The sequence below is a fragment of the Rhinoraja longicauda genome, chromosome 2, assembly GCF_053455715.1.
Source record: "Rhinoraja longicauda isolate Sanriku21f chromosome 2, sRhiLon1.1, whole genome shotgun sequence".
NCBI classification, from domain to species: domain Eukaryota; kingdom Metazoa; phylum Chordata; class Chondrichthyes; order Rajiformes; family Arhynchobatidae; genus Rhinoraja; species Rhinoraja longicauda.
Window position 1 is genome coordinate 92460498 of NC_135954.1, and position 15787 is coordinate 92476284.

General features: G+C 45.7%; 1 protein-coding gene across 1 annotated transcript in view; it reads right to left on the reverse strand.

The window, feature by feature from the left end:
- The window catches only part of LOC144607006 (tetratricopeptide repeat protein 21B-like), an 82260-nt gene that overhangs the window by 2227 nt on the left and 64246 nt on the right, over positions 1–15787 (reverse strand). The window contains exons 21-28 of the mRNA XM_078423539.1: positions 15378–15566; positions 14308–14418; positions 13077–13158; positions 10909–11059; positions 8817–8978; positions 7824–8019; positions 5713–5937; positions 1030–1150 (exon numbers count right to left, since the gene is read on the reverse strand). Coding sequence (XP_078279665.1) covers positions 1030–1150; positions 5713–5937; positions 7824–8019; positions 8817–8978; positions 10909–11059; positions 13077–13158; positions 14308–14418; positions 15378–15566 — 1237 coding nt within the window. The remainder of the gene's footprint in view (positions 1–1029; positions 1151–5712; positions 5938–7823; positions 8020–8816; positions 8979–10908; positions 11060–13076; positions 13159–14307; positions 14419–15377; positions 15567–15787) is intronic.

A 15787-nucleotide genomic window follows, 5' to 3' on the forward strand; every position in this document is an offset into this window, starting at 1 on the left:
TATTATGATATTCATTTACCTTTAATTCCAATTCTGAACAATCCAAATAAGTAATGCATCTCACTAGGTACACCTTCTACTGCCAATCATTTCATCACGGGTTCTTGGGCTGTTTCTTGCCTTGACAATCCAGATAAAACTCAGTAGCAGCAGCCAACTCATTCACTGTGCATATCTAGCTGAAATTGTGTCTCTATCACGAGTTACCAAGGGAGAAAAGGAATACATGGTGTGAGAATTTAAGAAAATTGTTGATGCAGCATAAGGTGTCGATGTGCCTCTGGGCACTTTTTGTATAGTTGGCAGATCCAAATGTCCCGATTTAAACATTCTATTGGCCTTTATTTTGAGCAGGTTTGATTACAATAATTAAGAAGTTATATTGCATTTGGAGACACAAAAGTCTCAAGATGCTGGAATCTTGAATGATAAAACAAACTACTGGAGTAACTCAGCGGGTCAGAAAGCATCTGTGGAAGGAGATGGACAGATGATGTTTCAGGTCAGGACCATTCTTCAGATTGATGACCGGTCTGAAGACGAGTCCTGACCCCAAATTCCGTTTGTCCATTTCCTTCCACAGATGATGTCTGACCTGCGGAGTTACTCCAGCAGTTTGTTGGAGGGATGTGATGCTGAGGCTTTATAAGGCACTGGTCAGACCACATTTGGAGTATTGTGAGCAGTTTTGGGCCCCATATCTGAGGAAGGATGTGCTGGCATTGGAGAGGGTCCAAAGGAGGTTTAAGAGAATGATTGGGTTAAACATATGATGAGCATTTGACTATAAAGGTTCTCCTTTCTAAAGGTACGTTGTTTTATTCTGAGGCTATGGCCTCTGGTCCTAGACATTCCCACTAGTAGAGACATCCTTGTGTGCAGGAAGATAATGGTCTTGGCATGATATTCAGCACAGATACTGTGGGCTGCAGAGCCTGATCCTGTGCTGTACAGTTCTATGTTCCACACCCAGGCTTGCCTACTTTTTCTTACTGACTGACAAGGTTAACAAAAGATGTATCAGCTCACCAATGGCAGGGTTTGCCTCACTGCTGCACTTCCAAGCCATTTGGTAGTTTGCAACTGCATCCAGGTAGGATTGCTCCTTCTCCATGATGAACCCTGTGTATTCGTACGCCTTGCAACACGACTGGGCAGCGAAAAATAAAACTCAGGTGGACACATTTCCAGACTTAAATCAACAATGTGCACATATTTATTTCACCTCCTCGGTACAACCCAGAAATAACTCACACTAAAGTATTCTCAGGTCCACTATTGATTTTCGGGCAACTGGTGGTCCGGCACCTCCTTTAATGCCGACAAATTTATGAGACTTGAAATGGACTTGAAATCCCACCCCGGAAGTCTGCCTGAAAAATGTGGCACCTAGGGCGGGTGAGGAGGCCGATCACGACCTCATCGGGACTCGATGGGTTGAATTTGCCCCCTGCGGCTGGGGCTCTGGAACTCCGGCCCGCCTGGAGCCGGCAAATCCGCTTCCATAGCCGACTTCCGATGTCAGCTTTGCGGAGCAGAGTCTCGTCCTCTCAGAGGCCGTGACCTCTGTTAATCCGGCAAAAAGGATAATCCAGAAAGGCTCTGGAGCCATGGGTGCCGGAAAATCGTTGGTGGACGTGTACTTTAAATCTAGGCACTTTTAGCCACTCCTGTCATGATCAGATGTAAAACAAAACAAACGAAACAAGTTATTTTAGGCTCAATCCATTTGCCCGCATTTGGCCCATATTCCTCTAAACACTTCACATCCATACATCTTTTGCAAGAATATCTTTTATATCTTTTATGTCATAATCGTATCACTTCTGAAGCTTCCTCTGTCAGCTCATTCTAGATACAGACTCCCCTCAGAGTGAAAAAGTTTCCCCGGCGGGACCTCTCTCCCCTATCACCTTAAGCCCATTGCCCTCCAGTATTAGCATCTACCCTGGGAAAAAGACTTCTTTTTCTTCTTCTTGCGTTTGAGGCAGCAGAAATTATGTAACGCCCTCCAGGCGCTGTTGCCAGTGCAATGTGCTGTTGTCAAGGGCCGTGAGGTCTACCCCTCCACCAGGGGGACGGAGGACAGTGCAGTCAAAAATGACGTGCTGCGCTGTTTGCTGGTCTGCTCCGCACACGCAGGCTGCTGATGGACGCAACCCCCAACGATGCATGTTGGCATTGAACCGGCCGACCCCTGTGAGGAGCCTGTTCAGGGCGACCCACTCTTTGTGGGGCATGTCCGAGCCGGGTGGGGCTGTGGTGTTCGGTGCGACAGTGAATTGAGGAGGTTGCGATGTCTGTTCCCAGCTGGTTCTCCATGCTCCTAGTATGTTGAAACCGGAGCCACAGAGGGTCACTGCATGATGGGAGAAAGGGTGACGAGACGACAGGCGTTGAGGTCCCAGTTGCTGTGAATCCTGGGCGAGGTGGTGCAAAGGATGTTTGTCGTCCGATGGGGCCTTGCACACCAGCCTATGAGTGAAGAACTCTCTGTGAAGCTTGGTGGGTGCGATACCTGCGAGCACCGGCAGGAGATCCGTCGGACTAGGGCGTAGGCTGCCAGTGATGATACGCATGCTGTCGTTGAGGGTGGCGTCTAGCTTGCTGGTATGAGCGCTGTGGCACCATGCTGGGGCGGCGTACTCAGCGGCGCTGTACACGAGTGCAAGAGCACTTGTGTAAAGAGTAGATGTCCTGGCGCCCCATGATGATCCAGCCAAGCTCGCAGGAGGTTGTTCTGTGCCGAGACTTTAGCACGGAGAGCTTCAAGGTGTTGCTTGTCGGTCAGCTGCCGATTTAGTTTCACCCCGAGGTATGTAGGAAATGGGTTGTAGGATAGGGGTGACCCATTGAGGGTGACGGTTAGCTGGCGTTGAGCTTCTGATGATAGCCGCGAGGAATGGAACTCTTTGCTGCCCTGATGAGGAGTTTGCAGAGATTGAGTAGGCATTGTCCAGGTTGGTGGGGGTGGGAAGGCTGTCGATCCATAAGTCCACCAGACTTGTGAACTAGTCCCACCTGGCCTTGCGAAAATTCCACCTCTTCGCAGGTATGGTTGGGACCGGCTCGATGGGATTGGCCAGGATAATCAGAGATGGACGATGTTGTGATTTCGGGAAGTGATCCAGGGTGGTACGGTGTAGGGATGGTCCATTCAAGTTTGCAAAAGCCAAGTCAGGGTTGGTAGTGAGGAACACAGCAAAATGGAAAGCGATTGCAATGTCCCCACCTGACTCCGACGTGGAATGGGCGGCAACGCAAGTCGAAGGTGTCACTGTCATCAATGTATACAAGCCACCTTCTACCAGGCTTCACAAAGACTCCACACCCACCTTTGGTTCGCCCTGCATGTACGCTGGAGTCTTTACTTGCCACAGCACCACCTGCGGCTACCGTTCAACTAACCCAGATGGCGCTGCATAGAAACATAGAAAATAGGTGCAGGAGTAGGCCGTTCGGCCCTTCGAGCCTGCACCGCCATTCAATATGATCATGGCTGATCATCCAGCTCAGTAGCCTGTACCTGCCTTCTCTCCATACCCCCTGATCCCTTTAGCAAAAAGGGCCACATCTAACTCCCTCTTAAATATAGCCAATGAACTGGCCTCAACTACCTTCTGTGGCAGAGAATTCCACAGACTCACCACTCTCTGTGTGAAGAAATGTTTTCTCATCTCGGTCCTAAAAGACTTCCCCCTTATCCTTAAGCTGTGACCCCTGGTTCTGGACTCCCCCAACATCGGGAACAATCTTCCCGCATCTAGCCTCTCCAACCCCTTAAGAATTATATATGTTTCTATAAGATCCCCCCTCAGTCTTCTAAATTCCAGCGAGTACAAGCCCAGTCTATCCAGTCTTTCTTCATATGAAAGTCTCGCCATCCCAGGGATCAATCTGGTGAACCTTCTCTGTACTCCCTCTATGGCAAGAACGTCTTTCCTCAGGTTAGGAGACCAAAACTGCACACAATACTCCAGGTGCGGTCTCACCAAGGCCCTGTACAACTGCAGCAGAACCTCCCTGCTCCTAAACTCAAATCCTCTTGCTATGAATGCCAACATACCATTCGCTTTCTTCACTGCCTGCTGCACCTGCATGCTTGCTTTCAATGACTGGTGCACCATGACACCCAGGTCACGTTGCATCTCCCCTTCTCCTAATCGGTCACCATTCAGGTAATACTCTGCTTTCCTGTTCTTGCCTCCAAAGTGGATAACCTCACATTTATCCACATTATATTGCATCTGCCATGCATTTGCCCACTCGCCTAATCTATCCAAGTCACTCTGCAGCCTCCTAGCATCCTCCTCGCAGCTAACACTGCCACCCAGCTTCGTGTCATCCGCAAACTTGGAGATGTTGCATTCAATTCCCTCGTCCAAATCATTAATATACACTGTAAATAACTGGGGTCCCAGCACTGAGCCTTGCGGTACCCCACTAGTCACTACCTGCCATTCCGAAAAGGACCTGTTTATTCCTACTCTTTGCTTCCTGTCCGCCAACCAATTTTCTATCCACCTCAACACTGAACCCTCAATACCGTGTGCTTTAAGTTTGTACACCAATCTCCTATGTGGGACCTTGTCGAAGACCTTCTGAAAGTCCAGATATAACACATCGACTGGTTCTCCCTTATCCACTCTACTAGTTACATCCTCGAAAAATTCTATAAGATTCGTCAGACATGATTTGCCTTTTGTAAATCCATGCTGACTTTGTCCGATGATTTCACCACTTTCCAAATGTGATGCTATCACATCTTTAATAACTGACTCTAGCATTTTCCCCACTACCGATGTTAGGCTAACTGGTTTATAATTCCCCGTTTTCTCTCTCCCTCCCTTTTTAAAAAGTGGGGTTACATTAGCTACCCTCCAGTCCTCAGGAACTACTCCAGAATCTAAAGAGTTTTGAAAAATTATCACTAATGCATCCACTATTTCTGAGGCTACTTCGTAAAGCACTCTGGGATGCAGCCTATCTGGCCCTGGGGATTTATCTGCCTTTAATCCATTTAATTTACCTAACACCACTTCCCGACTAACCTGGATTTCCCTCAGTTCCTCCATCTCATTAGACCCTCGGTCCCCCGCTATTTCCGGCAGACGGTTTATGTCTTCCTTAGTGAAGACAGAACCAAAGTATTTGTTCAATTGGTCTGCCATCTCCCTATGATCAATTCACCTGTTTCCGACTGCACTAGAAGACTGGGCCTCAGCCACTGGCGTTCAACTCCTGTATGACCCAAAACAACCGGACAGCTTCTGCTCTGGCAGGTGGAACACCACTACCAACCCTGACTTGGCTTTTGCAAACCTGAATGGACCATCCCCACACCGTATCACCCTGGAAAAAGACTATCAGCATTCACTTTTATAAGTTCATAAGGGATAGGAGCAGAATTAGGCTATTTGGCCCATCAAGTCTCCTCCACCATTCAATCATGGATGATCCATCTTTACCTCTCAACCCCATTCTCCTGCCTTCTCCCCAAAACCCCTGACACCCGTACTAATCAAGAATCTACCTATCTCTGCCTTAAAAATATCCATTTACTTGGCCTCCACAGCCGTCTGTGGCAATGAATTGCACAGATTCACCATCCTCTGACTAAAGAAATTCATGCTATGTCTGTCCCACTTTAACATTCGATAAACATGCTCGCCTTCTGTTAGACATGGTTGCAGTTACCAGCGGCAGCCTCACCTGGTTGTACTGCAAGCAGTGTTTCAGCAAGTCCATTGCCAAGTCATATTTTCCTGCCTTAATGTAAATATCAGACAGCAGGAGCCAGCTCTTCTCGAATTCCTCAGCATCCTTCAGATTCCAGGGTAATTTTGTTATCCTTTTCAACTGGTTCCTAGCCCGAGGAATCAGCTTCAAAACCATGCAGGCTTGAGCCACTGCCAGAAGTGAAGGTACGTGATCCTTCTAAACATAAAACATGACTCTCAGAAAAGCCATTAAGTGTTAGGATAGCAAATTTCATCGTGCACCATTAACCCTCCAAGGTTATATTTCACTGAGAGAGGAAAGCTTTGAATTGCATTTTGATTGCTGAGACTTGCTATCAAACAAAACACATGCTGTCTGTGTGGAGTTTGCATTTTCTCCCTGTGACCATGTGAGTTTCCTCCGAATGCTCCAATTTCCTTCCACATCCCAAAGGTGTGCGGGTTTGTTTAGGTTTAGGGTTAGATTTATTATTGGCACATGTACCGAGGAACAGCAAAATGCTTTGTTTTGCATGCTATTCAAAGTTAGTAGGCCAATTGGCCTCTGGAAATTGTCCTCAGTGTATGCAGGGAGTGGATGAGAAAGTGGGATAACATGGAATTGGTGTGAATGGGTGATCGATGGTCGGCATAGACTCGGTGGGCCAAAGGGCCTGTTTCCATGCTGCATCTCTAAACTAAAACGGTTGCAAAGCACATACACTGTATTCCTGCCATCTTACACACATACACAGATGTTGGTTAAAATATACAAACTGTAACATTTCACTGTAAACTTGCATTCCCTTGAAGATTAAGAGATGATCTGATTCACTAGTGCCATTGACAGATCATGTTTAATTAGATTTAAAAGTCTACAGTACTATCCAATTAAACTCTTGCAGCACAGATACAGGCCCTTTGGCCCATTGTCGCCATGCGGACCATCAAGTAACCATTTATACCAATTCAAATTTATCTATCTGACAGCACTTTGTGTTTTGCTTAAGATTCTAGTATCTACAGTCTTTTTGTGTCTTCATTAGAACTTTGAACTCTGTTTCTCTTTGATCAGTTGCTACATGTTGCTACATGTCATACAGTGTGGAAACAGGCTCTTTGGCCCACTGAGTCCTCACCGATCATCGATCTACATTAACCCACTTTTGCGTCCTACACACTAGAGGGATTTACAGAGACCAATTAACCTACAAACCCTACACGTCTTTGGAATGCGAGAGGAAACCGGACGGAGCACATGGTGGAAACCCAGGGGTTTTCACAGGGGAGAACGTGCAACTCCAGACAGACAGCTCCCGAGTCAGAATTCAATCCGGGTCTCTAGCACTGTGAGGCAGCAGCTCTACTGCTGTGCCATCGCGCTGCCCTATGCTTTATGTTCTTAGCACTTGGAAACAGTTGGGAGAATGGAATCACTTTCTCCTGTTGGTTTAAAGTGCTATGATCTTAACTGACATGTGTACCCTTCCATATTTCCATATTTTGTTTAGTTGAGTTTAAAAATACAGCGTGGAAACAGGCCCTTCCACTCACCGAGTCCGCACCGAACAATGATCACCAGTTCTATCCAATACACTAGGGGCAATTTGCAGAAGCCAATTGACCTACAAAGCTGCACATCATTGGAATGTGGGAGGAAACCGGAGCACCCGGAGGAGACCAGCGATGGTCACAGGGAGGATCGAACATGGGTCTCTGGCGCTGAAAGGCAGCACTCTACCACTGCGCCAACCACCTATGATGTGGAAACAAGGAACAACAGATGCTGAAGATAGACACAAAGTGTTGGAGTAACACAACGGGTCAGACAGCATCTCTGGAAGAAATGGATAGATTGCGTTTTGAGTCAAGACCTTTCTTCAGACTGGCCCTGATGGCTTTTGATAGCTCACCAGTGACAAAGGACTTTGAAAAGTTTAAATATGGGCGGTGTGCTGTTGTGCCGCCTCCCACCTGTTTTACACTTCCCCACCACAGCAAACATCTTCTCTGCGTCTCCACTGCCCACATCTCCCCTGCCCGAATCTCTCCTGCCGCCACTGTGCCACTCCATTATGGCTAGTACGCCAACATTTTGGTCACCTTAGCTGCAGCCATGTCCGTGAATGCCTCGAGCGCCTTTTCCACGTTGGACCGGTCATTGGTGGCCATCAGACAGCTGTTCTGCAGCAATATGTGTTGGTCCTGTTCCTGTTGTGTTTGAGCATGATACTCCTTCAATAACTTCTCTGCTGTCCTGACTGCAAGCTGATCCATCTCCTTTTCATTGGGCTCACCACTATTTTTTTTACAGATGGGAGAGAGAAAAAAAAAATCATAAGTTCTAGGATTAGAATTAGACCATTTGGCCCACCATTCAATCTTGGCTGATCTATCTTTCCCTCTCAACCCCATTCTGATGCCATCTCCCCACAACCCCAGATACCTGCATTAATCAAGAATCTTTGAACTAGTTTTTGTTTTAACTTTACAGGATAGAAACAAGGAACTGCAGATGCTGGTTTACAAACAAAGGACACAAAATGCTGGAATAACTCAGCGGGTCAGATAGCATCGTTGGAATACATGGATAGGTGATGTTTTGGGTTCTTCTACTCCCATCACTTGTGGCTTTATGACCTGATCATGCCTATTGCTGTGACTGATTTATCATTGCTTTGATGATTGCATTTGTTGGCAAGGCCAACCACCTCACTGAAGATAACAAAATAGGGCAGCACGGTGGCACAGCTGGTAGTGCTGAAGCCTCACAGCGCCAGAGACCCGTGTTCGATCCTAACCTCGGGTGCAGTCTGTGGGGAGTGTGCAAGTTCCCCCGTGGCCGCTTGGACTTCCTCCGGGTGCTGCGGTTTCTTCCAACACTCCAAAGACGTGAGGGTTTGTAGGTTAAATGGCCTCTATAAAATTGGCCCTAGTGTATAGGGAGTGGATGCAATAATACAGAACTAGTGTGAATGGATGATCGACAGTTGGCGTGGACTCGGTGGGCTGAAGACCTATTTCCACACAGTATCTCTATACAAAATTAAAATGATGTTGGCTATTGAGAGAGGTAATGATAAAAGCTTCACTAACCTGAAGTCGTCATCCAGGTTTTCGAACACATTGCCTCCAATAATCTCACTGTCAGGATTAAGACATATCTGTATCATGTTGTAAACAGCGTTTTGACCCCAGTCACTGTCCTTGCGTGCTTTGTTAAAATGCCTCAGCGCTGCGTTTGGCTGCCCTGTATACCTGGGAGTGGAGAGATTAAGCATAGGTTGAAGTTGCTGTCGGCAGTACAATGCACATTCTTGCAAACAGTTCAGAAGCAGCGATAGACTTCTCAAAAATCTCAAAGTGAAAATTGGCAGATGTTTCACTTTGATTTGGTCAGTTGTTCCTCTCGAAGGCACTAACCCTCATAAAGATTTAGACTTCAGAGATCCTGCGCGGAAACAAGCCCTTCGGCCCCACTGAGCCCGCGCCGACCAGCGATCATCTCTTCACACTAACACTATCCTACACACTAGGGACAATTTACAATTTACCGAAGCCAATTAACCTACAAGCCTGTACATCTTTGGAGTGTGGGAGGAGAACAGAGCACCTGGAGAAAACCCAAGCGGTCACAGGGAAAACGTACAAACTCTGTACAGATAGCACCCGTAGTCAGGATCGAACCCAGGTTTCTGGCCCTTTAAGGCTGCAACTCTACCGCTGTGCCACCGTGCCGCTCCTGGTTACATACAATAGATATGAGGGATTAGGATGGTTAATTGGCTGCCCACTCAGCAGTGGGGTGAATCCTAACCAAGGTCCCATCGTTTCCTTGTCTTACAGTTTTGAAACTCTTTCTCCCTATTCCTTGCAAGGTCAGCCCGTGTTGCGAATCTTTAATTTGTCTGAAGCAGATTAGCTTCTTCTTCATTCAGGGCCAACATGTGAAATTACAAAATGCCCAAACTGGTTGGTTTCCTCCTGTACACAGAGAGCTTTCAATTCAAGTCATTGGATTGCAATTGGGATTCAGAATCCAGTCCTGGTGCTTATAACAATTAAACACCCTTCACACTCTCTGCCAAAGAAAACTTCATAGATTTTAAGGTCCCCAGAAAGAAGCTATTACTTCTCATCTCAATCTTAATTGGGTGACCACATATCAGAGATAATACCCTGGTCATTCTATCTTCTCCCTGCACCCGTCCGGCAGAAGGAACAGAAGCTTGAAAGCTGGAGCACCCGGAGAAAACCCACGCGATCTCAGGAAAAACGTGTAAACTCTGTACAGACAGTACCCATAGTCAGGATCAAAGCCGGGTCTCTGGCGCTGTCAGGCAGCAACTCCAAGGCTGCGCCACTGTGCCGCCCACCCCCATTTGCTTTACCCCACTACAGCAAACATCCTCTCCGGATCTCCATTGCCTGCGTCGCCCCACCTGTGTCTCCCCTGCCCTCGTCTGCCCTTCCCTCGTCTGACCGACCCATGTCATCACCTACCCATGTCATCTCCTTTGTGATCCTGTACATTTCAATAAGATCACCTCCATTTTCTTCCCCAAACTGTTGAAAAGCTTTATCTGGAACTGTTCCCACAAACCAAATGGAAAGATTAACGATCAGTCTTAATTCATTTTAAAGCTCATCTCCATTCCTATTAATTATCTTCTGACTTACGGTTTTTAAACTTAATAATCCTGACTTTGGATTCATTCTCCGTACAGGTGATGGCGCTAAGACAAGATCTTCCTAACCTGTAGCCCCCCCACCCCGCCATGTCTAAATCAATTAATGTGAGGTCTCCTCGGCATCCATATCGTTGGGGCAGGGGCTAACTCATTGCCCAAAAGACATATTTCAGATACACACTGTCTCCCAACCCACTGGTGGGAGAGGCTAGGACCATAGGCTCAGAATTTAAGGGCACTCTTTTAGAAAGGAAGTGAGGAGGAACTTCTTCAGCCTGAGAGTAGTTAATCTGTGGAACACATTGCCACAGAGGGCTGTGGAGGCCAAGTCAGTGGATAGACAAATTCTTGATTAGAACAGGTGTCAAGGGTTACGGGGAGAGGGCAGAAAAATGGGATTTGGAGGCAGAGATCAGCCATGATTGAATGGCGGTGTAGACTCGATGGGCCGAATGGCCTAATTTTACTCCGAAAACTTGTGAACCCTTTTTATTTACCAGAAGTAGAGGCCCCGGCAATAGTTAAATCCTGGCTCCATCACTGTCTTCAGTGATTTCCTCTCTGCGAGCATCACAACTTCTGGCACTTTTTCAAGTTTTCCTGTTTTTCTGAACAACGTGATCAATTTGCTTAAGACCAGGAAGTTGTCTTCCAAAGGGTGGAGAGAAAAAAATGTGCACGATTTACAAGGTAATTTAACCCTTTATTCATTTTTACATTATTTAAAAAAATTCTATTAAATAAATTATTCAATGAGAAGGGGTGAACCAAGAGCATTTCTGCCCTTGGGAAAACAAAAAATGCATTTCAACATTTCAAGCCAATTTAAACCTTTATTCATTGTTACATTGTGCAAAACAAATATTTTATATTAAATAAACTATTCAATGAGAAGGAGGGATGAACCTAGAGCATTTTGCCTTGGAAGAACAAAAAATACTTTTCAGCATTATATCAGTTATTTAAGGGTAACTTCTGAAATGGGAACTGTCTAGTTTAGTTTAGCGATACAGCATGAAAACAGGCCCTTCGGCCCACCGAATCTACGTCGACCATCGATCACCTGTTCCCACTAGTTCTATGCTATTGTGCTTTATCATCCACTCCCTACACATTGGGGCCAATTTTTTTTTACAATGGCCAATTAACCTAAAAACCCGCACATCTTTGGGATGTGGAAGGAAACCCACACTCTCACAGGGAGAATGTGCAAACTCTACATAAATAGCACCTAACCTCCCTTCCATTGATTCCATCTACACATTACGCTGCCTCAGCAAGTCTCACTCCCTCTTCTCTCCTCTCCCATCAGGCAGATGTTTAAAAATGCATTCCTCCAGATTCCAGAACAGTTCCTTCCCAGATGTTATCAGGCAACTAAACTGTCCTCTCACCAACTAGAATGGACCTGACCTCCCCTCCACCTCAGTGAAGACTTTAGAACTATCTTTAATCGGACTTTATCTTGCACTAAACGTCTTACCTTTTATCCTGTATCTGTACACTGTGGACGGCTTGATTATAATCATGTGTAGTCTTTTCACTGACTGGATAGCATGCAACAAAAAGCTTTTCACTGAACCTCAGTACACATGATAATAATAAACTAAACTAAATTAAACCAGGGTCATGTTCTGGTGCTGTGAGGAAGCAGCTCTACTAGTTGTGCCATTGTGCCGCCCATAAGCTGGATGCATAATAAAAACAATAAATATCTTGCAAATCAATGAATAAATATTGTTGGAAGTGGCGAGAGGTTGTGGGGTTGGGGAAGGGGGAAGGGGACATCCACAGCTACCAGCCTTGGAGGACATCTACAACACACGATGCCTCAGAAAAGCCACCAGCATTCACAAAGACTCCTCACACCCCTGCAATAGTCTGTTCGAAATTCTACCATCGGGCAGACGCTACAAGGCCTTCTACGCCCGCACCTCCAGACTCAGGGACAGCTTCATCCCCAGGGCCATAGCTGCTATGAACCGGTCCTGCTGAGCCGGATGGTCACATCGCACAGTGAACAAGCACAGACCTACTTTAAATTTATACTGTTTTAAAACTGTTTCTAATTTTGTTTCACTGGGTTGTATAAATTTATACTGATTAGCTAATTAATTTATTGCATTGTATGGAAGGCGCATTCCCAATCTCGTTGTACCCCTGTACAATGACAATAAAGATATATTGTATTGTATTGTATATAAGAGACCGGGTCTAATTATATAGTAAAGTGTGTCTCCTGAGGATTTGTGATAAATAATTAGACAAGGCATTCTATGCATTGTGTACCAAATTAGTTTGCTTAACACAAATATTGAAAATACTCAGCAGTGCATGTAATATATGCAGAGAGGGAAAAGGAATTTCCATATCAGGTCATTGTTTTTTTAATAGAACTATTGAAAGTAAACATCAAACATGTTGTAAGTTGCAGAGAAGTGAGCAGAAACAAACAGAATTTCTATAGTAGAGTGGACACCAAAAAGAATAAATGGCACAAGCAGTGGTACTGGAGAGAAGGCGATAAAGATGATGGCAGTTCCTTGTTTCTATAGATAATCACTACCTATTTTTCCATGTTAGGGGAGTCTAAAACTAGAGGGCACAGGTTTAAGGTGAAAGGGAAGATTTAAAGGAGATCTGAGGGACAAACATTTTTACACACCTGGTGATGTTTGCAGCAGTTGCCGGTAGTAGAACAAAGCCTGTCCATATTCTTGTTTTTTAAACATAAGGTCTGCCATCATCTGTCAAGAGAAGAAAAGTTACCTCCAGCTGATGTTATCATCCCCATCAATATCTACCCTCATCACCTTTCCTGATATCCTAGTGCAACAGCGGTAACCCTCACCCTCATTATTAATTATATCTCTTCCCTCTGGCTAATAGTGTTTTCTCATCCTTTTGCCAATGACTAAATTCTCCCATTTCCTCCGAATAATGTTTCCTCAACTAACATACATTTTCCCCGTCAATGTGCCACCCATCAACACCTACACGTCTCTGGTATCACCTGCTTCCAATAAACCCCGCTTTTACAAGTATACTTCCCTAACATTATATCAGGCCCCACAAGGAGGAAAGAAGTTGGGAGGCCATGTTGCAGTTATACAAGACATTGGTGAGGCCGCATTTGGAGTATTGTGTTCAGTTCTGGGCACCATGTTGTTAAGTTGGAAAGAGTGCAGAGAAGATTTATGAGGACTTGAGAGCCTGAGCTACAGGGAGAGGTTGAGCAGGCTGGGACTCTATTACTTGTAGTGCAGGAAGATGAGGAGTGATCTCATAGAAGTGTACAAAATCATGAGAGGAATAGATCAGGTAGACGCTCAGTGTCTCTTGCTCAGAGTAGGGGAATCGAGAACTGGAGGACATAGGTTTAAGGCGAGGGTGGGGAGATTTAATAGGAACCTGAGGGGTTACATTTTGCACATGGAGTATGGGACGAGCTGCCGGAGGAGGTAGTTAAGGCGGGTACTATTGTAGCATTTAAGAAACATTTAGACAGGTACTTGGATAGGACAGGTTTAGAGGGATATGGGCCAAATGCAGGCAGGTGATACTAGTGTAGATAGGACATGTTGGTCAGTGTGGGTAAGATGGGCCAAAGGGCCTGTTTCCACGCTGTATAACTCTATGACTAAGTACAATCACGATTATTCAGCAAATCTAAATCGGGTATATCAGGTGTCAGGTTATCTGAAGCCAAGTATAAATCCACCCACTTCTGGCTTCAGTAAAAGCAGAGGCAAAGCTAGCTAACTAATCATCATGCAAGCTGATTTATGTGCATATTGTAATGGGGGTAATGGATGTGGGAACATGGAGAATTTTTTTTTTGTAAACCAGCAAAAAACATCCTGCAGAAAAATGCTTTGAAATATGTATAGACATACCATATTGACGTCATTATTGTTTTCTATGTTCTTCAGTAACTTGATACACTGATATTCGCAAGCATCACTATCTCCTTTGGCCAGGAACAACTGTGCAAGTTCTATCAATAGCTGAGAAGACAATGTTATGGGAATGAAACACTGTTAGCTGGAAATAGAGGTTTACAAAGTCATGATGGTTGTGGATAAGGCCAATGGTCACAGCCTCCCCCCACCCCCCCAAATAGCACAGTTTATAACGCGAGGTGAGAGGGGAAAGATTTACAAGGGACCCGAGAGGAAAAGGAACGAGCTGCCAGAGGAAGCCTTAGAGGCGTGTACAATTGTATGATTTAAACGTTTAAAAGATGTTTGGATGTGTACATGGATAGAAAAACTTAGAGGGGTATGGGCCAAATCTAGGCTTATTTAGACATTTTGGTTGTCGTGGATGAGTTGGGCTGATGGGCCTGTTTCCATGCTGTGTATAACTCTACATGATGCCGTTAATCTCCTTTTAGTGGCTCAGGTGGCTGCTTAAAACACAAGTGGTTCAGAATATTCTTTGGGAAATGAAAAGTCATGTTATTAACCTGTCTAACCTAAAGGGGAGATACAAGGAACTGCAGATGCTGGAATCTTAAGCCAAAAACAACATGCTGGAGGAAACTCGGCAGGTCAGGCACCATCTCTGGAAGGAACAGACAGATGATAATTTGGGTCAAAGGATCCCAACCCAAAATGTTGTCTGTCCATCCCCTCCACTTAGGGCGGCACAGTGGCGCAGTGGCAGAATTGCTGCCTTACAGCGCCAGAGACCCGGGTTCGATCCCGACTATGGGGGCTGGTTGTACCGAGTTTGCACAATCTCCCTGCGACCACATGGGTTTCCTCTGGGTGCTTCGGTTTCCTCCCACACTCCAAAGGTTGATTGGCTTTGTAAAAGAAAAGTATTGCCCCCAGTGTGTAGGATGGAACTAGTGAACGGGGTGAACGTTGGTCGGCATGGACGCTGTATCTCACAATGTTTGCCCGACCTTCCGAATTCCTCCAACCTTGTCCATTGGACTAAAAATGTTCCTTTCCCTCACCTTTGGGTCGTTTTCTACGAATGTTAATCCCTCGGTATAATATCGGATTGCCTTGTCGTAGTCCAGCTGGTCCACTGATAGTTTGGCTATCTGGGCACAGATGGTGGCCGCCAACTGACTCTGGACTGGAATCGCGTCGGACTGCTCCACCACCAGGCGCTTCAGTAGTCGCCCCTGTAGTTCGTATGCCTAAAGACAAGCACAGAACCAGACAAGTTGAGAACCAGCGGACATAGGTTTAAAGTGGGTGGGTGGAAAAGATTTAATAGGAACCTGAGAGGTAATTTTTTTGGCACAAAGGGTGGTGGGTGTATGAAACAAGCTGCTGGAGGAGGTAGGTGAGGCTGGTACTATTGCAATGTTTAAGAAACATTTAGACATGTATTTGGATAGGATTAGTTTAGAGGATT